Source organism: Cottoperca gobio, chromosome 10 (genome assembly GCF_900634415.1).
Source record: "Cottoperca gobio chromosome 10, fCotGob3.1, whole genome shotgun sequence".
Classification (NCBI taxonomy): domain Eukaryota; kingdom Metazoa; phylum Chordata; class Actinopteri; order Perciformes; family Bovichtidae; genus Cottoperca; species Cottoperca gobio.
The window spans coordinates 17,014,553-17,039,386 of NC_041364.1; the positions used below are offsets into that span (position 1 = coordinate 17,014,553).

General features: G+C 37.9%; 2 protein-coding genes across 2 annotated transcripts in view; one reads left to right on the forward strand and one right to left on the reverse strand.

Moving 5' to 3' along the window:
* ctnna1 (catenin (cadherin-associated protein), alpha 1) overlaps positions 1 to 24,834 on the forward strand; it is a 71,635-nt gene that overhangs the window by 20,517 nt on the left and 26,284 nt on the right. Inside the window, exons 8-11 of the mRNA XM_029440876.1 lie at positions 17,981 to 18,061; positions 18,331 to 18,483; positions 22,904 to 22,996; positions 24,300 to 24,456. Coding sequence (XP_029296736.1) covers positions 17,981 to 18,061; positions 18,331 to 18,483; positions 22,904 to 22,996; positions 24,300 to 24,456 — 484 coding nt within the window. The remainder of the gene's footprint in view (positions 1 to 17,980; positions 18,062 to 18,330; positions 18,484 to 22,903; positions 22,997 to 24,299; positions 24,457 to 24,834) is intronic.
* On the reverse strand, positions 10,106 to 13,362 carry lrrtm2 (leucine rich repeat transmembrane neuronal 2). The gene is made up of 2 exons (XM_029440877.1): positions 13,260 to 13,362; positions 10,106 to 12,576 (listed from the first exon to the last, which is right to left on the reverse strand). The coding sequence occupies exons 1-2, from the start codon at positions 13,261 to 13,263 to the stop codon at positions 10,937 to 10,939; spliced, it is 1,644 nt and encodes a 547-aa protein (XP_029296737.1). The 5' UTR covers positions 13,264 to 13,362; the 3' UTR covers positions 10,106 to 10,936.

Sequence of the window (24,834 nt, forward strand, 5' to 3'; positions counted from 1 at the left end):
GTGTTTGCCATATGTTAGTCTACCGTTTATTTTCCAGGTAAAAAAATATCGATATTCTTCAATGTAGAAATAATAAAAGAAAATATTGAGCAAGCAGTGGTCACTAACAAAGAAAGTGCCAGCTACCATCATGTGTGATGACCTAAATAGTGTTGCATGCATTTTTTTGAGTTTGACAACAACCCACTAGATAGTCTCCTACATTCAATTAAATATATTGTGACAGAGTGGACAATTGCGGAACCAGCCTTTTTCTGTGATTTTGTCATATGTAACCTAATTCTGGGTGTATGCCCTCAACTGAGGATCCCCACAGTACACTAGACAAACAACCACGAGAGGAAAAATCAATGAATGGGAAAAAGTGTTGGAATATTACATCTATCGGTTAAATAGGAGAAATTAGACTCTTGCAGAGAGTATTCAATTGGTTATTTGAAAATTACTTTTGAATTGTCTCTGAAATAAATGTCTCCATGATCTACATAGAACTGGGATTATACTAATAAAAGCAATCAGTAAAGTGGCTAAAAAGCTCAATTTCAGTCTAATAGACTGTGGCACCATCTTTTAATTTTGTTTCAGATGTCAGGTGGATTTTTATTAAATTATACATACATTTCTTTTATTTTTTAGTGTTTCTTTTCTATTTGTTGGACATTCTTTTTAGTTCTAATTTTAAACTTTCCAAGCTGTGTGTTAATATACTTTTATATAGCACATTGATTGGAGACGTGGCGTACCCTTGGGAAAGGAAGGCTGACTTTGAGATTTGAGAAACAAAAATGTGGCGAATGTCTTGATATATAGAACACATTATGTTGTTGTATTACTGGAATAAGGGGCCAAGTGTTTTTTTTTCACTGGTCCTGTTGTGGAAAGTGTGTACTGTGTTATGATGATCATTTAACAAGACTAGAGCTTGTCTACTCAGCCAGTGAAGGGGAAAGACGGGTGGGGGTAAAGTAGCCCCAGCACTGCCACATAGCGTGGCCTCAATTATTCTATATTGTCATGACAGTTTGGCATGGCACGTGTTGAGTGTAACTGTTTCTGCCACTTTTGATTAATAATGCATCTATAGTTCCCAGCATCTCTTAGAGTTTTGTTTCACAGAAGAGAGTGATGCTAGCTTGCTTTGACATATTAAGCTGTTGACATTTAAATTCCTTTAATTTGAAGTGATACATTATCATCTGGACCTGCATGTAAAGGACATGCCTGGCCACTGCGGTGGAACCCCTGCATCTCTCTTCAATGCCCTTTTTTCCCCTGTGTTTCTCAATATAGTCAGCCCACTCGGAGCTCTGTAGTATTTCCCTTACACTTTGCTTTCTCGCCGCTAAATCCTCTTTCTCGTTTCTTCCATCTTTACAATCTTTCCCTTCCAGTTTGTGTCTCTTTTTCTCTGGATGGCTCACTCTTTTCCCAGCTCGTGCTGTCTTTTTGCCTTGGGAATCTACAGTGAGTGACAGAATTTAGCTTTATCCCTATTCCTCAGTGTCTGCATAGTTGCCGCTCATTTTAAACACATTTTAGATTGAGTGGATCTTGGAGCATATCTACCCTGCCTACCTGATAATGAAAATCATGATGGGTGTCGAGTTTAAAAACAACGCCACACCAAGTTACCTCTAATGGGGGGATACTAATAGACATGCACTTTTATTCGGGCGGGGCGCGGCGGCGCGGCTCAAGTTTATAAAATGTTAGCGATGATGCAAATCCAAAAGGGTGAAAATATAGTATACAGGGCTAAAACATTAACAGACAATGTAGAGTGTAGTGGTCCAAAGTTTTTTTGTTCGTTTTTTTTTGTGTGCAAAAAATGGGAGCAGCGTTCGAAGGGGCTAGACCTAATGCAAGACCAGCGTGAAAGCAGTTCAATTTATCTAGTTGTAATCTCATCTAAATGCATAATTAAAACAAATTACACCCCACACAATGTAACAGTGGAAAGATTTAGTGTCCCCAAGGCTTTTTGTATATTTACAGCCTCCATAAAACACTGGTCTGTCAGTAACAGCCTGTCAGGCAACGTTTACCAGACCTGGCCCTTGATCTTTTGCTGGTGAATTCTAGGCTTTTTGATTCGCTTTGCTGACAGGTAGATAAGATGCACTCTTTTCCCCCTTAACAGCTAAAAGGATAAATAATGCCTTCGCCTCATGAATGTACATTTTGTAATGCTACAGTTGAAGTCTAACTTCCCCTTTTATCAGTTGAATGGGTGCATGAACTTAACCCATGGGAAACATGCTTGCCCTTCTTATAAACTTGTCTGGCGCTTTTAGTAATGGATGATTTTATTGGCAATTTTGCCAACCTTTGTCTGTACAGGTTAATATGTATTTCTGGAGATTAATATATTATTGTTTCCCTGTCTGAACCTTCCCCCCATTTGTTATACAGTCTGAGGCACAATGTGTTGCTGCAGTACTGGTTTAAGTATGCAATTTGCTTTTCAGCCTAAAAAGCTCTCTGTTTTAGCCCTTGGGATTACTTAATTCCTCCAAATATCCCTTTTGTGCGCACATGGCAAATGTGATGCTGCAGAGCAGTCAAATTCATCTTGCATTCTTCTTTTGAATTGGAGTTTTATTACTCCTAAGGAGTAAGAAGTAGTTTTGAAGGTTAAATGGGAACCATTTGATAACTATTAATCTTTTTTTAGTTATCAGTTCAGTTACGTGTCTTAACTTTGTTTACTGTACTTTATAAAGAAAATTCATAACATTAAAATAAACAGTCTCCCATTTAACTGGCCTCTGACAGCATTCCCATTGTTGTGATATAGAAGGGGATACACGGTCATATGTTTTTTGTATGCCTTTTGTAATATCCTTTTAATTGAGTCCCTTTTTTAAATTTCAATCTGTTCCACATCTATTGAGAATCCACTGAAATCAACTTTTGCTGGTTCAATGGGAAAATAACAATTCTGAATTGCAGTTGTTCAAAACCAGTATTTACCATAATTTAAGATCTGAGCAGCATTTATTTTTGATGCATTTATTGACAAAATATTATAAACAATAAATAAATATATAAAGTCTGATGACAAGGGTATACAAAATTGTGCACACCATTTGCATTATTAATATCATTATTATGTTTTAACATTTCAGTGGCTATAGGACTGTATCAGTATAAGAGAGGAGTCTTACATTGATTTAATTTAATCTTGCAGCTGTATTGGACAAGAAATTCCTTCCTCTTTTTATAAGAAAAACCATTCAGGTATATTAATGCTGACTAAAAGCTGATTGGAGGTGTCGAAGCTCAAGTGTCCCAAATTACTGAAGCAGTAGAAAACAATACCTCTATAATTAGCACAATTAGCAAATGTTAATATTAGTGCTTTAGCCCAGGCTATAGAACCTGTAGTTGGAAAAACCCCAACCAGCTGGCAGCTCATCAGACAAGAAAAGAACCAGCAGCCTAATGGAGCCAATTAAAAACTACAATACATCCAATACATAATGTGCTGTTGTCAAGGTTCCAGAAATGTTTTTTGTATGTTGCTAAATATGCAAATTGTTCTCATCCAATTATGATCAAATCTTGGTTTCTTATCTTCTGTGAGACCATTTCAAATGTTTTTCTTAAGAACATAAAAAATGTTACGACTCCCATGCACTTTATTACATAACAATGCTGGGAATTTCACTTTGGTAATTGTTTTTGTAGTTGCGTTGCCCATCGCGCTAGAATGGACCAGATTTTCTTTTCATAATGCTTAAGTCTCATTTTAATGCTGTCACATTAAGATTGAACCTAACAGGTTTTTAAGCAGCGAAAATGATCTGTAAACACAAAACTGACTAATTATCACTCTATCTTGATATGGTGAACTTGTTAGCAGTATAGTCACTTTAAATAAAACAGGAGATATCAAGTGTGCTTTTGGTCTTAGGAGCATTGTAATACATTATTTAATTATCACATGCACACATTGTTCAACATTATAAGAAAACCATGATTTGAATATGTTGTTTGCAATTGTGTTCATCCAGATAATTACATTGGCTTGAAGGTGATGCAGACTGAATTAAAGTGAATTGAGCTGTGATGAATATCTCTAAATGATGCACACACATTCACACACGTAATTAAGTCCATTTGTTTTCATCAGACATACCACTGACTTTGGCATCAATAAATTAATTATATTAAATTAAAAAGGAGAATGGGGATTGCTTTATTTTATGACATTATTAAACAAATGACTCATTTTAACTCCTTTCCTCAAAAACCCCACATTTCTTTCCCTGCAGGAGTACATTCAGCACATACTCGAGATATTTAATATTGATTTGTTGTAACCTTTACCAATATCTATTCATCCGTTCCCTATATCCTGTTCAGGGCCCAGGGGACTAGAGCCTATCCAAGAACACATTCAGTGTAGATGGACAGGTCACCACTCTATCACAGTTTTAAAACATGCATACAGATACTGATGTTTAGACAGACCATCACTTCAAGGCTGCAGGGAATGATGCGTTTCCAGTTCACCTGACCTGCAAGTCTTTGAACTGAAGCAGCTGAAGGACACCCCAGCAGACATGAGGAGAACATGTAAAGTCCACTTCGAAAAGTTCCAGTTTGTATTCGGACAAAGTACCTTCTAGCGGTCATAAAACAATGCAAACCACTATTGTTTTGTAATCCAGCAGTTTGGGGAGGTATTCAGGATAATGTATTGATATTTGCTGTCATCCATTTATTTTGTACAGAAAACGTTTGTCTACACTTGAGGTGGAGCTGTCAGAGCTGTTACTTAAAGCAAGTGCTTTCAGCAGTGCATTTTATTTAATGTTTTATGACATTTTGAACCATTTGCCTATAATTTAAGAGCATTGCTTTGTGGGTAGGAGGCTGAAATGGTCGACTTGACATCTGGAGTGCCTAGACTGTTCTTATTTAGCCTGTTTTAACTGAAACAATGCACCACAAAGAGGGAAATAAAACTACAACAATGTAAGTAACTATGGTCTCTGTCTGTGACGGTCAACTTGAGGGAGTGAGCCACTGGCTGATGCCGTAAGTATGGACACAGTCTGTATAGGTGATAGCGCTGCTCTTGTACAATTGTCTCTTTAGTTTTTGCTTTTAATTATTTATGCTCAGATGTTTGTAATATCTTATATTCGGTTTATTTTAAGACTGAAGTTTGCAGATGTCGATGTGGTTGGTCTTGGTGTTCAACAGTACTTGTCTCAACACCTTTTACATTGCTTATTAGGATAATTACTGCTTTATTTTCTCTATAGGCCACTTTAATAGTTCCTTTACAATTATTTATAGTTCCTTTTTAATTTCTGTGTAGTTATATTAAAGAATTTTGTGTCTGGATCTGTCACCAACTTTCCTCTTACCCTTGATGTAAGAACCAATTAATTAATTTAGAATGCAAAGATTGAATATGTAGTTGTTTTTGTGTGAGAAGCGAAGTTCAAGATAAACGGGAATGTTCAGCATTTTGCAGTTAGTGGGTTTGCTCATCCCTCTATTGTTTGCACTTGGAGCCCTAATTGATTTTGTGATGGACTGGCATTAAATGTGTTATGGTTAGGATATATATATATATATATATATATATATATATATATATATATATATATATATATATATATGGGTGATATTTGTTGATGACAGCCCAGATCAATATGTCCTTCCTCTTAAGCATTTTAGATTGATTGGCCTCATAATGAGTATGTGAAGCATACATAAGCTCTGAGTCCTTCAACCCTGCCGACGCCTGATGCCATGTAGTCAGATTCATCGGTTTATTGCCTCCACTACCTGGGTACGCTCTGTAGGTTAATTACTGAAGCTTGCTCTTTGTAGGCCTCATCAAAAAAGACCAGGTAAAATTGAAGTGGTTCTTAAAGTTTGATAGCCATGTCGGCCTATATAAATTCCTTCAGATAGAGTATACATGTCAGTTAACTTGTCTACCTGAAACTGCCTACCTACAGTCTTTAAAGTAAACTCTTATGCTCTTTCTTTTGAGCACATTAGGCTTGTTTTGTTTCTGACAAATTAGAAAAGCTTGGCATAGCGTTTTCTTGGGAGAGTTTTTTGTTTTAAGTCCCCAGTCTGGGATGTGTCATGTAATATTAAGTGTCTGTCTGTCTGAAAGTTATACAGCTGTCCAATTGAAAAATGGTTGACAGAAGAATGACTGTGCAACAAGAAAATATAGGCTGAATTACAACGGGCATTTGTCAAAAGATTTCGTCTGCTGTGCAATGAACTGAAATTTGAACCCTTTTAAGGTTTTTTTCTCTCAGTTGTTTATATAGTTTTAGTTCACTAATCTCAAAAGAGTGAGCCCCATCGGTCAAGACTCCTGGAATGGAACGTAAGCGGCTCTTGGTCTCAATTAGATGTCATATCATTAAATGGTCTCAAAAGAATCAGTTTGAGGAGTTACTTTGACTTACCAGATGACATGTGGGTGTTGTTTCTCTTCTCACAATGTTTCTATGTAAACATAAAATGAGGTAAAAAGTATTTCCTTCCACAAATGGGTGATGCAATGTTTACTTTGTCTCCTTAATTGGCATTTGGAGACATTACTTTGACATTTACATCGTAACAAACAATTCACATTGTGTGTGGGTAAGATTCATGCTGTGGTCAAAGATTCTCGGCTTCTATGATATTCATGGTGTACACCATGCAGTTTCAATTTTCAAAACTGCTATGGTAGAATAGGTAGACTTGTCTTGATCAACATGCATACAATCTGCTCAGCTGGAAACCCAAAATTGCATCTGCACAGGTAGTATCTGCCATGTCCAATTTGCAAAAACTCAGAGTATAAAGCCAGCCTTTAAAAATCCTTTCATCCTTTGTTGTTCTGAAAACTGCCACAGGCAATTCCATGCGTTATCTGTTGCTCTGGGTCATTTTTGGTTTTACCGGGTTGCTGAGATTATTCTCTGTAGTTTTTACTGCACTAACGCTTGCCTCACAGTACTTAAATGTAGTTTTAATTTGTTAAAACATTTAGTTAGTTAGATGAAAAATCAAATGGTTAATAATTTCACCCAAAACCATTTTTATTTTTTTTACCTCACTGGAGCATTAACTGAGAACTGTTAGTAAACACCCTGATGACTAATACGTCCTAAATTACTACTAGTTGTGCAGATATACAGTCAGCTAATGGATTATTCAATATAGGCATTTAGCTAGAAAAAAACCCTAAATAATTTGCTGTTTTTATGTTCTCAAATGTGAAGTTTTAACACTTTCCTTTGTTTAAATATCATTATAAATTCAATACATTTGAGATTTGGACTGTTTGAACAAAAATAGATAGTTTAACACGTTGCCTTCGGTTCATGAGACTTGTGATGGCCATTTGTGAATATTTGTCAACACTTAATAGACAATTAACAAATAATTGAAAAGAATAATTGAGAAAGTAATTGATAATTAAAACAATCAATAGTTGCAGCTTTCTTTTAAATCTTCCTCTTCCTCCAGTAGACAACAGTACATGGCACAGATTTTTCTGCATTATTCTATTTAAATGCCCATATCCAGAACTGTAAAAACACTGCATACTGGGGTTTAAAGCTCCTTCACATTGTGAACACCTGAAACAAGAGTTAACAACATAATTGGGATTTATTTTAATCTCATCCACTTGTAAAGTAGATGTTGTAATCATTATGTTGACATATATGACCGAAGGGAATATGAATCACATTTATCCTTTAACCTTTAGTGCTCTAAACTGTGCCAAGCAAAGATATTAGACATTTAAATGTAGTTTCATTTGACACATACTTTCAGACATTTCACAATATACTGCTGCATATCAACTTCATCAACGGTTGGGTTTGATTTGGTTTGCCTCAGGATTGCTAACGATTTATATATTAAACCAAACTATAATGAAAGACCAAACCAAGTTGTGAGCATTCATCAGTTAGCAAACACTCTGTAAATTATAACCATTTTATTTAAAAAATATATGTTTTGAGGGGAAATGTTTTTTTTTTTTTCAGTTTGGCACATCTTATCCACTATACAGATATGAAATTGTACATATTACAATACAAAAGGAAAATGGGAAGAGAAAAGCATTCATTTTGCACAAAGAGGTTGGGTAAGAGAGAGGGGATTGGTTCACTTGTTTTTTTCCTTTTTTTTTTATTTTTAGGCAGGGTGGGGACCAGGGCTAGAGGATGACAAGAGGAAACAAAAACAGTTTACAAAGAGCCAGAGTGCAAAGGGATGCATATTTCTACAAATTTTGTGGATTTTCAGTCACTTAGTACAACCGTAGTCTTAAACATTTAAATGTCAAATGATTGACAGAACTCTATAGGAATTCCACACACATCCCCATTCTTGGTGATATAAAAAATGAAGTCTCTCCATAATGTTTGCTGAATGACATTAAGAAATATTCAACTCAATTGAACATGCAAGACAGATAATAAGGGCAGTAGTAAAAGCAGTGCGAAGCTGGAAGAAAACTAAATCAGAAACCAAGTGGAGGTGCTTGACTTTGGAAACCATTACGATCAGTGTAAGCAATGTTATTCGTTGAATCAAATGTGAAGTGTAACAATTTTTGGTTTACACAAACATTTTCTTAGAAGTTGTTGTAGGCATCATATGACAATGTGTACAGAGACATGACACGAGAATTCATTTTTGGAGATGGAAGCCACATTTTGACAGCCTCAATAAAGAGACAAAGCCACACATGTCACCTCTAGGGGGCACTAGCCAACAAACTGCATCCTAATTGCTCAAAGACAGATATCTCTGCTCCAGGGGCTGTGCTATCACTGACTTGGTTAAAAGCCAAAAGTTGACCTTTCGAAGAAAATTCCATATTCAAACATCCCGTGTTAAAAATTGTACTTGATCTTTCTGTACTTGTTGTACTGTTCACACATTGGGTAGCTAATTGGTTTACTTGTAAATAAATAGTTTCTGGTGTGTGCATTTCCAGCTCATGGTGCTCCTTCAGTTTTTATCATTTATTTTTTTACTACTTTTACTTGGCATGAAAGATTGGTTGGTTGGTTGGTTTCAATAAACGAAGACATTACCCCATCATTGCCCCTCTCCATCGTCCCATCAATTTATCTCAATCCCTCTCTCTTTCACCCTGCCCCCACTCCCAAACTGAACACAAAGAAGTGCGGAGCTGCGGCAGCAGCTTTAGTCTGATGCTAATGCACATCCTCTCCCTGCTGCATACAAATGTGTCCTGACCCAGGCTTGCTGTTTGCTTATCACTGGATCTCCATTCGCTTTCAGGCTATTGACCGCAGTTTAACTTGACACTTGTGACTGCGAACCAAAGAACTATTATAAGATGTTTTCTTCATCATAATTCCATTTGTAATTTTGTAAATGACAACCCATTATCCCTAACAAGAACAATGTCTTAAAGTAAAAGGTTTAATTATGTTTTTATGTGGTATGCAGGATGATTCTACTAGAACTATTTTTGAGTGGCTCAACAAGCTAAATGTTGCTGGATCACTGGTGTGGGTGACAGAATATTAGATTATTTTTGCCTTGCCTTAATTGGTTCAATCTTGGGCCTGTCAGTCCTGATTAGTGTGTAAGCAGTAAAGGGCCTGGGCTGCTGGGGAAAGGTTTTATTTTCAGAATGAAATGCGCTCCTATCTGGCATTGTGCTGGTCATTACCCTTTCACTTGCTACCCTCACACTATATCGTCTATTTATTGATCCTAGTATATAATAGCAAATCAGCAAACTGTACTTACTAGGTTAGGCTGATAGAATTATTATGGTCACAGTGTGTGTGGCATTACGGGGCTAGAGAATCCATGTACAAGGCATTGTACATTTAAAGGTCTAATCATTTTGTTCTTGATGTCTAAGATGAGGAAGTCATCCATGTGTTTTTGCTAAACAGTGTAGTATATTGGAGATTAACCACATATGTACAATGCTTAGTGTTTCCCACAGGTTGAGAATTAATTTGTGGTGGTTGGCCCTCGTGGGCGAGAGCTCCAACAAGCTGCAACAAAAATGGTTTTTATATATATATATATATATATATATATATATATAAACATTTTTGTTGCAGCTAAACAATAAACATTTTTGGAAATAATCCAAATTTAAGCAAAACAATCATTTATTTGGGGTGGGCTGCCCAAATAAATTCTGTAAACAAACACTGAGAGGCCTTTGATCTGATGGAAGATTATAGATGTGCCTAATTGATTTGTGTCTCATTTGGTAAATGTAATAACATTTGTGTATGCTAAATTTAATTTCAGGGTTCTTCTCTCAAGGGTATTTATTTTTATTTGTAACATAACAATAAGGACTTATTTTTCAGTTATTAATCAGAATTTCATTTTGGTCTTTTAATGTATAATAGTTATCTTTAAAACAACGAAACTGGAAAACAAAAGACATTATGATAATTGATCCAAATAATTTTCCCCAGTGAGTGAGTGATTGGCTTACAGTGCCGGTGGTGCAGTTTGAAACATGATTTCAAATATTTACTTTTAAAAAGAAATGACATAAATCACATTTCTCCACTTAATGTATTCCATTAGCAGAGGGCCATTTGGCTAAGTATTTTCTCTGTGCTGCAGAATATAGTGATAATGTGAAGACAAATCTCACAGTTTTACAATTTTTTTGTTTAAAATGATTGCCCCTGCCTGATATGAACAACCTTGCATTCATAGAAAAATAAATTTGTGACTATCTCTACATCATCCCTAAACTGTCATGTCCAACCTCTGTCATTGTTGCATTCAACATTTCTCACATATTCTTAAATCTCACTTGTAGAAATTATGCTTTATACATAAACTGGAAAAAAAATAGAAAAAAAAGCAAACCCTGTATCATCTGAAATGGTCAAATGGCAAACCATATGCTCTAGGAATAAATAAGAGTTCATACTTCACACTCTTTGTAAGGCAGTTGCTGACACTTGCACTGCCCATAGCCGTTTATGATCACGAGTGCCCCTTCTTCATGGCTGGGCTCATACTCATTATAGGGTACCTGTGTAGCTAGATCTGCCATAGGCTGCCGCTGCTGGGTCCTCATCTGTCTGCGGTTCTGAATAGCCGAACAGTGGCGTATCCGGCGCAGGGTGGGAGGGCAGCACTTCCGTGAGATGTACACAACGAAAATGATGAAAAAGAATGAAAATAGAAGGGCCATAGTTCCAATGATAACCCTATGAGTCATTACAGTGTTGTCCATTGCAGAGAAGTCCTCTGTTACAGCTGCCTCTTCCAATGTAGCGGTAGTTGCTTGAGCAGTGCGTGGTGGTGTTGTGGTAGTTGTGGTAGTGACTGTGGTAAAGCTCCCAAAATCCTCTGCATAGTCCTGCGTGGGGGTCGGCTGCATAATTCCAAACAAGGAGCTTGTGATCTCTGCAGCTATAGTAGCGTCTGTGGTTGTACTTATGGTCTGAACAACCGGCGCTGAAAAATTCTGGCAAAGCTGGAATCCATAAACAGCATCAAGTATCTCCTCACCTTGGGCATATTCAGGACTATGGCAGAGAATGGAATGTTCCCACCTTCCCTTAAAGGTGCTTAGCCAAGTGGCCAGAGAGCAAATCCTTTTGGTACATTCCCAAGAGTTGCTTGACAGCCCAATGGTACCCAGAGACTGCCACATATCCATGACTTGGGGCTCCAGACTGCTTAGTTTGTTGTTATCCAGCAGCAAAATCTTTAAATTTGGCAGCGTTTGAAACACATCAGATGTCAGGACACGAATTTCATTTCCCGTGAGGTCCAGCTTCTCTAAAGTGGTCCAGGTCCACTCCATGCCACATGTTAAGTTGCTGATTTTATTCCACTGCAGATACAGAAACTGGAGGGCAACAAGGCGAGGGAAATGAGCCAAGTTGATCTTGGTCAGCTGATTGTGCTCCAAGTGGAGCTCTTTAAGCTTGATGAGCCCAGCAAATCCATTCCGGGCCAGACTCCGTAGACGGTTGCTGCTCAGGCCCAGATATTCCAGGCTGCGGCAGTCCCAGAATGCCCGAACAGGTGTGGTGCGAAGTAAATTAGAGCGAAGGTGGAGTATCTGGAGTTTCCTCAGTCCATGAAACAGTTCTGGTTCCAATGCAGTCATCTGATTGAAAGACAGGTCCAGTATCTGGAGGTTGATGAGGTGGATGAAGGTTGTGTTGGGCAACTTGGTGATACGATTGGAGCTCAGATTGAGGTCCTTCAGCTTGTAGAGCCCTTGAAAGGCGTCCTCTTGTACTGTTGTAATCTGGTTGTGGTCTAAATGCAGCCAGGTGAGCTGGCTGAAGCCATAGAATTGGTCAGGGCTGAGCTCAGTGATGCTATTGTGGCGTAGTGACAACCCCAGGGCCCCCTTGTCCACACCATCTGGGGGTGCCTGAAGCCCCTGGGTGTCGCAGTAGAACTGCAGATCCTCACAGCGGCATTTTTGAGGGCAGGTTGTGCACGATGCAGGAGGCAGCAGGCACACTAGGAGCATGCTGATCACACACAGACACAGAGCCGCTGGTGCAGGTCCCACCAATGGCCACCTTGAATGGAAACCTGGGTGGGTTCAAAGATAACAAAATGAACTGTGGGGTGGGAAAGCTTATCTCTGCAGAGCACTTATTACTAATTCATGGTGACGATTGTGCTTTTTGTGTTCTTTGCAATACATACATGCAAGCATACATGCATACATACATTCAAACAGGCATACACCAGTTTAGATATTTTACATTGACAACTTTCACAATGTACATAAAAATGATTATTTTGAGTTTAGGATTAATGGAGATGTAATTTTCTTAGATATTTAATGATCAATTAGACATGAGCTGGACTTTGTTTCCACACCCTTGCTATTTTTAATTAGTCTATGTTACATACATTTTGTGCTCTGTAATTTGGATCAAATACTAATATTCTGCTGATTATTGTCATTCATCAATTATTGCGTATATTCTTTTTCTTTTTTAGCAGCTCAAATATGCTGTTGTCCTTTTGAGTTCTTAGTTTTTTTTTAATTGATTGAGGTTTCTTTTCTTAAGTCTATTACTTTAGAGGTCTGCTTACCAGTACAAATGGTATTTAACATGTATATATTCCGAACTCGTGTGTTGGTGAAGATCAAGGACATTTGCAGTAAATGGACTAGGCTGAAGAGCTTTTAGTCCTTAGCCTCCCTCGCTCTTACTTGTTTCCCTATTCATGTCCAGACCTGCCATATAAAGGGACTAACTTACCCATTCTTTTGTGCACATCGGAGGCTGCATTCAACTGTCCTTTTCCGCAGACTCTTGGAGCAACCAGATGGAAGAAAAATCCAAAGGGAAAAAACCCTTTTGAGTAAATACAAAAGGAATCAGCCTCTTTGGAAATAAAGCAATTCTGAGCCCACCCAATTGAAACAAAATATGAAATTCCATGACCCAAGATGATGGTTATTCCTGTTATTTTGCTTAGAGTCCTTGAAAATCCAAGCTCAAAGAAAGGGTTGAATCTTGTCCTTCATCCCACGAATCCTTGAAATAATTATTTATATATATATATATATTTTTTTTTAAGTTGATCAGTTGCATCCAGAGCGACTCCGGTGAACAGACCCCCCCTCCTCTCCTTTTTTCCTTTTTTTTTTTTTACCCTTTTGTTTCCCTTCCACCGCAATGATGTCTGCTCAGATGGTTAATTGAAGATCAAGCGTTCCTTATTCATGGCTGTGGTCTTCCAACCCTAACTTGTTGATGGCAGCCAGAGATCCTGCTTCCGACGCTGGCTCAGTCTCAGCATAGCCTCTGCAGAACTGTGCGGAGCCCTCCTCTGCTAGCTGAGACGCAGGGAGAGAGAGAAAAAAGCAGAGCAGGGAGTCAGGGATGTTATTCTGTGCTTTTTGTTGCAGCCACTCACTGCTACAGAGTGGTGGCAGCCTGGCGTCGATCATCACTACTGTTTCTCTCTCTCTTTTTCTCTCCCACACTCACAAACACCCTCTCACTCTCTTGCTCAGTCACTTGCTCCCTGCCTCATACACACTCCTTGTGCACCTCAGTCTTCCTCCACCTCCCTCTTGCATCCCCACTTCCCTCCCACTGGCTCGTCACCATCAGAATATTGATATCTTGAACGTGTTGCGGCAGCTTGCTGTTGAAATTAACCACAGCTGTAAATCTCTGCCTCGCCTTGCTCTTCGGCATGTGCTGTGTATGAATGTATACCAAAGACATAAACAAAATAACAACGAAGCAAAATATAGTTTGTAACATGTGTCTCTTGACAACATAAACCTATGCTTGGGAGAGCAAAGATGTGCTGCATTCTCTTATCTCTGTACAGGAGAGAGTATGCTATAGCAATGCTAACATAGGATGTCTTGCTTATATACATAATTTACATATCCTGAGTGCAGTGCTCATATGTGATGTATGGCCAGCTGCTCTGAAGTTAAATTAAGCTAGCTTTTAACATGTAATAGACTAGACCAAATACTTTTTTGAAAATGTGAAACACAAGGTCATATCGGAGATAAAATGCTGTTACATTTTTTTTATTAGATTTGTTAGCAGATGGATTTTATTTGTGGTTTTGTTAAAAGAAGACTACATTTCAGCACCATTTTAGAGTGCTAAACAGAACGAGATGTCCGTAGTTCAGTGCATGAAAATGCTGACTTTTTCTTAATTATTTAATGTGGGTGGAGATGGGTGTGAGGGTAATTTCAATGAACTAGTTCTCAAGCAGCCAAAGACTAGATACAAGAGGCAATATGAAGCACAGATACTGTAGTCTTTAACTTTTGCACTTTAACACTTTTCCATCAAGCATTGTTTAATTAATCATGACCTTAGATTGCTTTAGCCCACCACACCCCTCCCTAATTTATATTTGTATGTTACTTTGATTACCTTGGTTTGATGTATTTGATATGGATTTTAACTCTTGTTGCAACTGCTACAGGCAATAAATTGTACTTAATGAAAGCAAAGAATTACATTTCCACTGTGTGCTTTGGCAGCAGATGATAGTGAAAGAGTAACTGAAACACATTTTCTATAATTCAAATTTGAATTTGTCTTGATAACTTGATAATGATGTAACTACATTTATACTTCCTAATTAATTTCATTGAACTTAAGTCTTAAGACAAGACATGCATCTGGCTGGGACTTTCCAGGTCACTTCACAAGCATGCTGCTGTCATTCTCTCGAGTCATTGTGTTAGACTACATCTCCCGCTGGGAGAGCGGAAAATACGAGGCAATAAACTTAAATCTCAGGGAGCGTGATGGATATTCACTCTATTTGATGTGGGCTTCCTTCCCATTTGGAATTCAAGTTGTTTAAAAAAGCATTTTTAAAAGAAAAAATATGTGAAATTATAAATGGACGTTCAATTAAGAGAACTTGCTGAAATGGCATAAAACAATATCATAGAATATCGTTTGACACTTGAGCATCCGTTATTTCCATTGAATATTTCCATAATCGAGCGGACTAGTGGTTTTGTAGAAAAGGGATGTTCCTAAATCTGTCCTAAAGGAGATGGATAGAGATTCACTTGAGTATCATAAAAGATGCCGCAGAGAAACTGCCTCCATAATAAGCACCTGAAGAAGTGCTTTAGAACCCTCTGGCGTGGAAATGAAATATAGGCTAGGCGTGAATGAAATAGGATTGAGAGAGTAGGGACAGAGCAGACTAAAGCCCTACCACAGCACTGCATCCAACCAGCACAAAATCACGGGGGATTAGTGCCGTTGGAGCTCCCTGGCCCCTAACTATGTACACAACCCCCCATTGGGCAAAGGGCAGTGGGGGATGGGGCAGGTCAATGTCACCACCATCCATGGTGTTATGTAGCAGTTGATTTGAGCATTACAGGGGGATGAACAGCCCAGAGTCCAACTGGTTCTTTGCCTTTTCCCTGTTGCCCTTTCCTGTTCATCTAATTTTGCTCTAATTTTATTATTCTTCAGTATCTGCCCATCTATCTGTCTCACCCTGTCTTTCTCTCCCTCTCTCTCCCTCTCTCACCATCTCTCTCCATCTCTCTCCATCCTTCCTGAAAGTTTTAGATTTTCCACATTTCGCTTGAGCAGTTTGCAGAATGTGACTGAACATCTCTCTGCTCTCAGTGGGGACCAGTAGTTAGTGCTTTGACTGCTGCTTAGCTGTGTGACAACTGGCAATGGTGTTACAATACTACAAGACATAATTTACACAGTTAGCTATGTGTAGTAAATTATAACCTTTTAATCAACACAAATGTCTCATTGAGTATGAGCTAAAAATGCACTTGTGGGAAAGAGATGAGAACATTATTTTCAGTGTTACTAGTGCTAATATTAGTGCGCATGGAGATTATCCTTTTTAAAGCTGTGTTTTTTAAATTTATAAACGGAGAATAGACCAAATCATTGAGAACTGTGACAATATCGATCTCAGGGTGTAGTCTCAAGGGAGAGAGCAGAGTTTCAAATGTTCTAATGATTGCGGCAATGTTGGTACATCCACTCTTTCACACAAGCCAAGCCAATCCTTGCTTTGTTGAAAAGTGTTTCGAGGATTTCTACAATTGTTACTGATGATGCTTATTAAGTCCAAAAAATAAACGTAAGTGATATTGAGCTATACAAATAGCTTCTTAACACAGAATTGAATTGAAAACTTGAATAAATCAAGTTGTTTGAAGGCGATGTTTTCACTAATATAAAATAGACACTAGAAAGGGAATTATGACCAGTTTAAATTCCTAACAAAAAACAGTATGCAAATGATAAGGTCTTGTGACATGGGGTTTAGTTTTTTTTTCTTTTTACCGTGGTATCAAATTAGGTATCGAGAATCGCTGGCCAAATTTGACTGGTGTTGGTATCGACTACTACATTTCTGGTATCGTGACATCCCTGTGTATATTTATGTAACAGGCTGACATAAGAATTAGTCATTACAATAATGGAATTTCAGAGCTATCTATCTCATTAAGAAACTAAAGCCAGCATCACAGCTTGTCTTTAATGGATTACTGTAATATATTGTGTTCTGTACAATATTCATGTAGAGAGCTGTGGCTTGCAGAAAAAAAGAAATTGAATTTAAATGTAGTTTACAACAGCAGCACTTAAGAGGGTTTGGTGACCATGAATTATAGCACTGATATAGGGGCAAATTAGCTGTGTTTTAACCCAAAGCAGCTGTGCCTTTTACTGATGCATGCTTTAAGTGTGTGTATATTATTAATTCAAACTGTCGGCCACTGCTTGTTTGTTTTCCATGGTTCACTTGCAATGCTATCAGTTAGGAAATGATTCCAGTATTTCAACAGACAGCTGGTCCACCACAGTGATTTACAATACATCCAGAAATGGATCAGGCTCTGTAAAACACTAGCTGCACTAAAATGTGAAGATCAATTTCACTCTCACTGGAACCTTTTACATTCAAATGAATGAATCGTTTTATTGTTGTCTGTCTGGTAATTCACACAATACATCCCTTCATGGGATTATTAATTTAACAACAAACCAGGAAAAAAAAAATATATATATTGACATCATGGAGAAAGTTCTTGAAATAATCCTTTTCTTTTACAGCTGACTTTCTATTTTCTTTTGTTTTAAATTTCTTTAAAATAACTTTATTTTTTGACAATTTCTATCATTTTAGTTAGCAACCACAAAAATACCCAGATCCTGGAGGGACAGCTTAATGACGCTAAAACTAAATTATTTGGTTGTTAAAAAGAGAAAACACAATATAGAGGAAACAAGTGAGAGAGATACATGACTTGAACTATGAACGTTATTTTCAACGGTAAACTTTGAAGCTACATTATGTCTGCAGAAATTAATTCTGATCTTCAGGGTCATCACATTGTATGTCATATGAGCATCCACAATAAACATGTTCGGAAAATAGTTGTCACTACACCATTCAAATCACTAATTCCTCTCCCGTGCTCATTTTTCAGGCTGGAAGGAAGGACAGGAGCGATGCTTTGAACACAGCCATCGACAGGATGACAAAGAAGACCAGAGACCTTCGCAGACAGGTTTGTTTTTTCCTGACTGACAATTTTTTCCATTGTGTTTTCATCTTGCGCATAACCTGCCCACTGAAAAAAAGGTGCTGTGTATATACATGTTATCTGTAGTTTGGCTAATATAGTTGATAAGCTATTCTTTTAGGAGTCTTGATTATGGAGAAAAGGTGTATAATGTCGTCAGATCAAAAATCTCTACTGAAGATGTGTACAGGGGGATATATTTTTTTAAAAGTGCCCTTTTTTAAATATACATTTCTTAATTTCTTACTTCACAGCTGCGTAAAGCTGTGATGGACCATGTCTCTGACTCTTTCCTGGAGACCAATGTTCCCCTGCTGGTCCTGATTGAGGCTGCCAAAAATGGCAACGAGAAAGAAGTCAAGGAATATGCACAGGTGTTCCGGGAGCACGCCAACAAGCTGATCGAGGTAATGTAGGATTTTGAAGGCTTTCAGAGACAAAACCCAATGTGACCCAAATGCAGATCATTCATATTTTTCCTGTACATCCCATTGATTACAGACATTTTAGCTTAGGTTATAGTAAGCATCAGTCTTCATCCATCTTCTCTGTTCTCTCACTCTGACTTTGTTCTCAGAGAGATTACCTTGTGATACACTTTAGGGATTACATCACAGAAACCCCCCCCCCCCAACAAAAACAAAGACGTACACACTGTGTGACACACAGAGTGAAAGACACACACGCAGTCACACTCTTTGTAAAAAAGAAGGTGATGCTGATTCTAATCTGATGCTGTGATGCTATAGTGAGCAAACAAGGAGAACATATGTGTAGTCATAGCAACAGATACAATTTTTAAGTGGAACCAAACGAGTGAAACGACCACAACTCAAGGATAGTGCTACCTCTAGGAAATGTTATTCTTTCCACAGCTGTTTATGCTCAGTGGGCCAACTCGATATGAGTGCTATAGTGATACCTACACAGATAAATATCTTAAACTGGGCCCAGTGCATTCTGCGTATTGCCCCTCTCTGTGGTTGATGTCATGTCTTAACACAGGTGCGTGTTTTTGGAATGACTGGGATTTGTATGTCTCCAGTGCTGAATACATAGCAACAAGAAAACAGATGCATGAGGAAAGGCAAAGCGTTGGACTTGGATTGGCAACAAGCTAACAGAAACATGAGTAATGTTAGAGTAGTGTTATTTCCTTCATTTTCTTGAACGCCTGTGTCAGAGCATCATATGTTGACATTTGAAAGTGGCTTCTTCCTGAGGGCAGAGGACCACGAGTGTAGTCGGATCGGTTGGGCAGTATAAGCATTCACTGGGGAACCCACTGAAGCATTAGAGGGAAAAGGGGACCACACTGGGGACCCTGAAGGCCTCAGTGTCAGAATTGACTTTACAGCATGACATTGGTGGACTCACCTAATGCTCAGGCATTACATATTTTTATAACACTTGGATGGGATGCACGAAAAAGCACAGCTTTGATTTAAAATGTTATGTACGAATGGCATCAAATAGAAAATACCTTTTTGTAATTGTTGAACATAGTTGCATGTGAATCTCACAATGAACTTGAATACATTTGCATTTAAATAGGAATGGTTGTGTGGTGTCAATCTAAGTGTAGAAGATAAAGGCCTTACAAAGTGTTTTTTAGCTGCGCAAGTGACAAATAAAACCAACTGTCCTCAATAAACCAATTAAATGTCAACAATGAAAGAAAAGATGTACTGCAGGAAAAACTACCATACAGTTATACTAGAGAATGGTAGTGATAGTTTTCAATATCATCTCTATTTTATTACCTTGTAAGTCTCCATGTCTGTAAAGTCTAAACTGCTAGCTTGATGTAATTCTTAATAAAACATCAGCTAAAGTATCTTTTGTCACGCATAAATTAGCAATGGTAGTTACAAACACAGCCTGAGATTGATGTCACTTTGCTTTTCCTTGGATATGTATGACATCACGCGTTGTGCATGTGTAGGCTGCCTTAGGGCAAATGGTCCATTAGATCATAAACATTTGTTTAAAAGCAACATTATGACTGACCCACATTCATTTGTAAGCCCCTTTTTGAGCAGCTCCTCTACCCTTGTTTATCACAACATCATGCTTTTGAAACCTAGTATTTATATAAGTAAATAAAGCTTTTCATTTACTTGAAGTGTCAAATCCTGCTGATACACTTTGTGTAAACTATCAAACAGCCTGTAACTGTAAGATGACAAAGTTCACGTAATCATACACTTTTCAAAGCATGATAACCCGGTTTTATTATTTGATGAACGTGGGCACTGATGGCCTCCTGTGAAAATTATATAAATGGGTTTTATTTCTATAAAAAAAGAAAAACTATGATAGGGGCGGTGGGAAAGTTATGTAATTCGTGAACACCGGTAACATTGACTACCCCGGCAAGCCTAACTGCCACTGCTGTAGCCTTTTGCTCTCGGGAGTTGGGCTGAAATATTCCACATTGTATTCATAATCTATTCAAAATGTTATTAGGCTGTGTTAAAATGTAGTCGCATCTGAAAAGAAACTATGGTAATAAATCCATGGTTTTTTTTTGTCCCATATTACTAGGCATTTTTAAGCAGTGAAATTCATCATCTTAAGAGCAGGGGGAAAATAGACTGAGCTCAGTGTTGTTGCCTCAAGGCTATGTTCCTAAAGGTTCCAGGGTACTCAGGACGATGAGGAGGTTTTAGCACTGAGGTAGCAGAGAAAGAATGTAGCTTAGAAAAGCAGGTGTGTGTGTGTGTGTGTGTGTGTATATGTATGTGTGTATGTATGTATATATATGTATATATATATGTATGTGTGTATATATATGTATATATATGTATGTGTGTGTGTATATATATATGTATATATATATGTGTGTGTGTGTGTGTGTGTGTGTGTGTGTGTGTGTGTGTGTGTGTGTGTGTGTGTGTGTGTGTGTGTGTGTGTGTGTGTGTGTGTGTGTGTGTGTGTGTATATGTATGTATGTGTGTATATATATATATATATATATATATATATATATATATATATATATATATATATATATATATATATATATATATATATATATATATATATATATATATATATATATATATATATATATAGATAGTCAAACAAGAATTTTCTTGTTTGACTTCCAGCACAGTCCCTTTATGCTGAAATGGCTTTGTCCCAGTGGTATCATGAGAGTAAGAGAAAGCTTATGTGAAAGATCATGAAAGTGAAAACGCAGGTCTCTCCATGAAGTGGCAGTTTTTCGTTATGCAAGCACTCTCTCACCCCTCCTCTCGGGCTACTGAATGTTCTCCCTGTGTTCCCTGCATGGGTTTGCATCGTGATGTAGCATGTGTTTATATCAATGTTTCAGTGGGTCGCCAGCGCAATGGAATAATTGTCGCATCAGGAAAATTGCTCAGGAATTTTGAGTTGGTGGCGGGCATCTTCTTGTAGAATCGAAGAGACTGAGGATGAGGGTCTTTCACACTCTCATTCACTCTGCCACTTTTACAGCCAGTTATGCTTTCCACCGCCAGAGTTTTAATAGATTTTCTTTAACAACCGGAGTCTTAATATTATAGATTTGATCCACATTTCTATGCTTTCATAATACTATTTTATCTCCCATATTAAATCTGGAGACGCTAGTAAAGTTTATCAAGGCAAACATGAGCAATCATAAAGAATTCCAAAGGTTGAAAATAAACCGTTCCCCTTTTTATTTATTTATTATTTTTATTTATTTTTTATTATAAATAATTCTAAATATTAAAATGAATACACAAGCTGTGCATTTTTAACATTAATGTGATCAAACGCGACTCTGCTTTAGCTTTTTCCAGTGGAACTTATACAGAATGCAACAACTGACAGTTCTGTTGCACTCAACTTTATAATATTATGGTAAAACTACGACTTATGTTTCTGTGTGACCCAGATCTCGGTAATTACATTGAGTAAATTATAACAGATTGATGGCTGAAACTACAGAAATAATAACCAGGTTGTTAAAAAAACGAACTAATTTCAGATCTTTTCATGCTGTAGTGCAATCAGGAGTTGTTTTTTTGCCTCTGTAATTGATTGTTTCAACACATTTTCTGTCCATCGGATAATCCCACTTTGGCACAGTTCCATCACATCCCAGTCATTCTGTTTCAGCATTGTTGCCACATCACATCCCTTCCCACAAATGGGAATATTCAAAGTGTCTGACCTAAATATTTGTGAATATGAGTAGATGCATAATGTTACTCTGGAAGATGCAAGACTATTTAGAAATAATTGTGCAAGAGCATGATTTGTTGGTCAATACAAGAAAATATACACACATACCATAAATATTGGCAGCCGCAAGGAAGACTTGCATAGCTCAGCACTCCAGTTCTCACTCATGTCAGGAATGTTTGCCTCTATGAACCAGGAGCGTAATGGCAATCGGACAACCTTGTGATTAAGTCACAGAATAACCTGTCTTTGAGTCCTCGGCTACAACTTGCATTTACATCTAGAGAAATTGACTATTTTCTTGTGGACAAAATACAAAACTTGTATTTTATCCATTCATTCAACAGCTTCGCTTTTATTTCCCCTCCTGCTTGTCCTTTTCCCCCTCTGTGCTATCATATTGTATTATTTTAGCAGCTTTATAAATTAATCCTCTGCAGTGGGTTTGTATTCCACAGGGATTGATTGTATTGCAGAGCTACTCCATTTCTGATAGTCACATTCATTATTGTAGCCTGAATTAGGGATTCCTCTCTAAGTTTAATTATCCTTTCTTTGTTTCTCTCAAAATAAGACTGTCTGAGTCCCTGTCTGTAGCTAAAAAGTAGATGTGCATGTGTTTTTCTTTAGGTGGCCAACCTGGCATGCTCCATCTCCAACAATGAAGAGGGAGTGAAGCTGGTCCGCATGGCAGCATCTCAACTGGAAACTCTTTGCCCACAGGTACCTGGCTGTTTTGTACTTCCTCCCATTGTTTTTGAATGTGCACCTGTTTGAGATGTTTCCAATTGTCTTTTAGTACTAGGAGTTGCCAAAATATATTTTTTAATTCATACACATAATGGCTTCACTAATTGCAGGCTATAATTAAAACTGCAGCTCTGATGTTTTTATTTTTTCAAATCATGATTTTGATATAAAAAAAAGAAAAAAGACTGTTCAGGCCTTCTTAAATGCTGTTAAGTATTGTAATACTAGATTAGGACAATATTGTAGCTTCTTCTAGTTTTCTTGTCAATCTTTTACATCAGGGTGGTATGAATACACTTTACTCTAATTTCTTGCGGTGTTTGTGATTTTGCATTTGTGCTCGAAAGGTTGTGTAGAGAACTGGACACAAAGCGGTGTGTGGGTGTTGTCTTTCTTCCCACATTGTATTCATTTTAACAATGATTAAATTAAATAGAATATGGAAAAGAGTCACAAACATGCCACACAAAAAGTGGCATAGCTAGTGGTAATGATACTGAGTTGCCAGTACAGCAGCGAGGACATGATCCCACACTGGTTTCCCACCTGATTTTTAGTGTTTGTTGGAACATACAACCATGCCAAATGTAACGCTACCTGGCATCGAATTCCAGGTCTATGTGCTGGCTAGCTAGACATTTGCCTCCCCCTGATATCGAGAGGTTCTGTACACACAAAAAAGGAATAAAATACCGACTGAGAATATTTCTCTATAGTGATACAAGTCAGGGCACTTATTTAAACTGTTAAACAAATGCAGAAGATAAAAACTAATGGAAACCAGTTTACTACAGTAGAAAGCTGTAAATGGTATGATCCAACTCTGTGGTTTTAATTTCAAACATACTATCGTGGATATAGAGGACACGTGGGGTAGAGTAAGGTAAAGCAAAAACACCTCAAGTCTTGTTGTCCATTTGTCCACCCTTGATTCCATCTTTTATACCCACTACCAGTCTCTCATATGCACCCCTGCCAGCTTCCTCCACTATGCTGCCACTTCTCCTTTTAATATCATCTAATGACTCTCATTCATCCTGAGCTTTGATATCCACAGCTGTTTCTTCCCCCAAAACAAGCAGCTATTAGTTTATTTCATTCAATCCTTCAAAACACTCAGTGTCTATAATCACTCCCAGGAATGACTTGGCTTCATGCTGCAGTCCCAACATTGGGGTGGCAGAGTGGGAGGCTTTGCACAATCAACCTATGCTAATGTTGTGATTGAGGGCTATGCTGTAATGGAGCTTTAATGGCTGTAATTGGGTGATTACAGGTGATTAATGCAGCGTTAGCCCTTGCTGCCAAGCCCAACAGTAAGGTGGCCCAGGACAATATGGATTTGTTCAAGGAGCAGTGGGAGAAGCAAGTCCGTGTCCTCACTGATGCTGTTGATGACATTACATCCATTGATGACTTCCTTTGTGTGTCTGGTGAGTGGTTCTCTTTTGCCATGTAGGGGCACATTTAAAGTTTCATACTGTTTGTATGATCATTAATGATTTGTGATTTCCTTCAAATGTGAAAACAGACATTGCCCTGTTGACAGTGCTTTTGGTCCGTAATAAGATGGGTTGCCCAAAGCACTTAAAACCAATATTAAGAGGAAGTAAATAGCTATAAAGTATCTGTGGTATTAGTCTTTTCTGATGAGAGCCATACATACAGAGGCTGATTGGGCTTTACAGAGGAAAGCACTGAAGCATCAGCAACACTACGTCTGAAATTGACATCCTGTCACGTGTGTTAAAGCGCACAAATGGTTTGTCGGGCATACCCTTAAAGAGTTCTCGTTAAGCATTAAGCAGAGT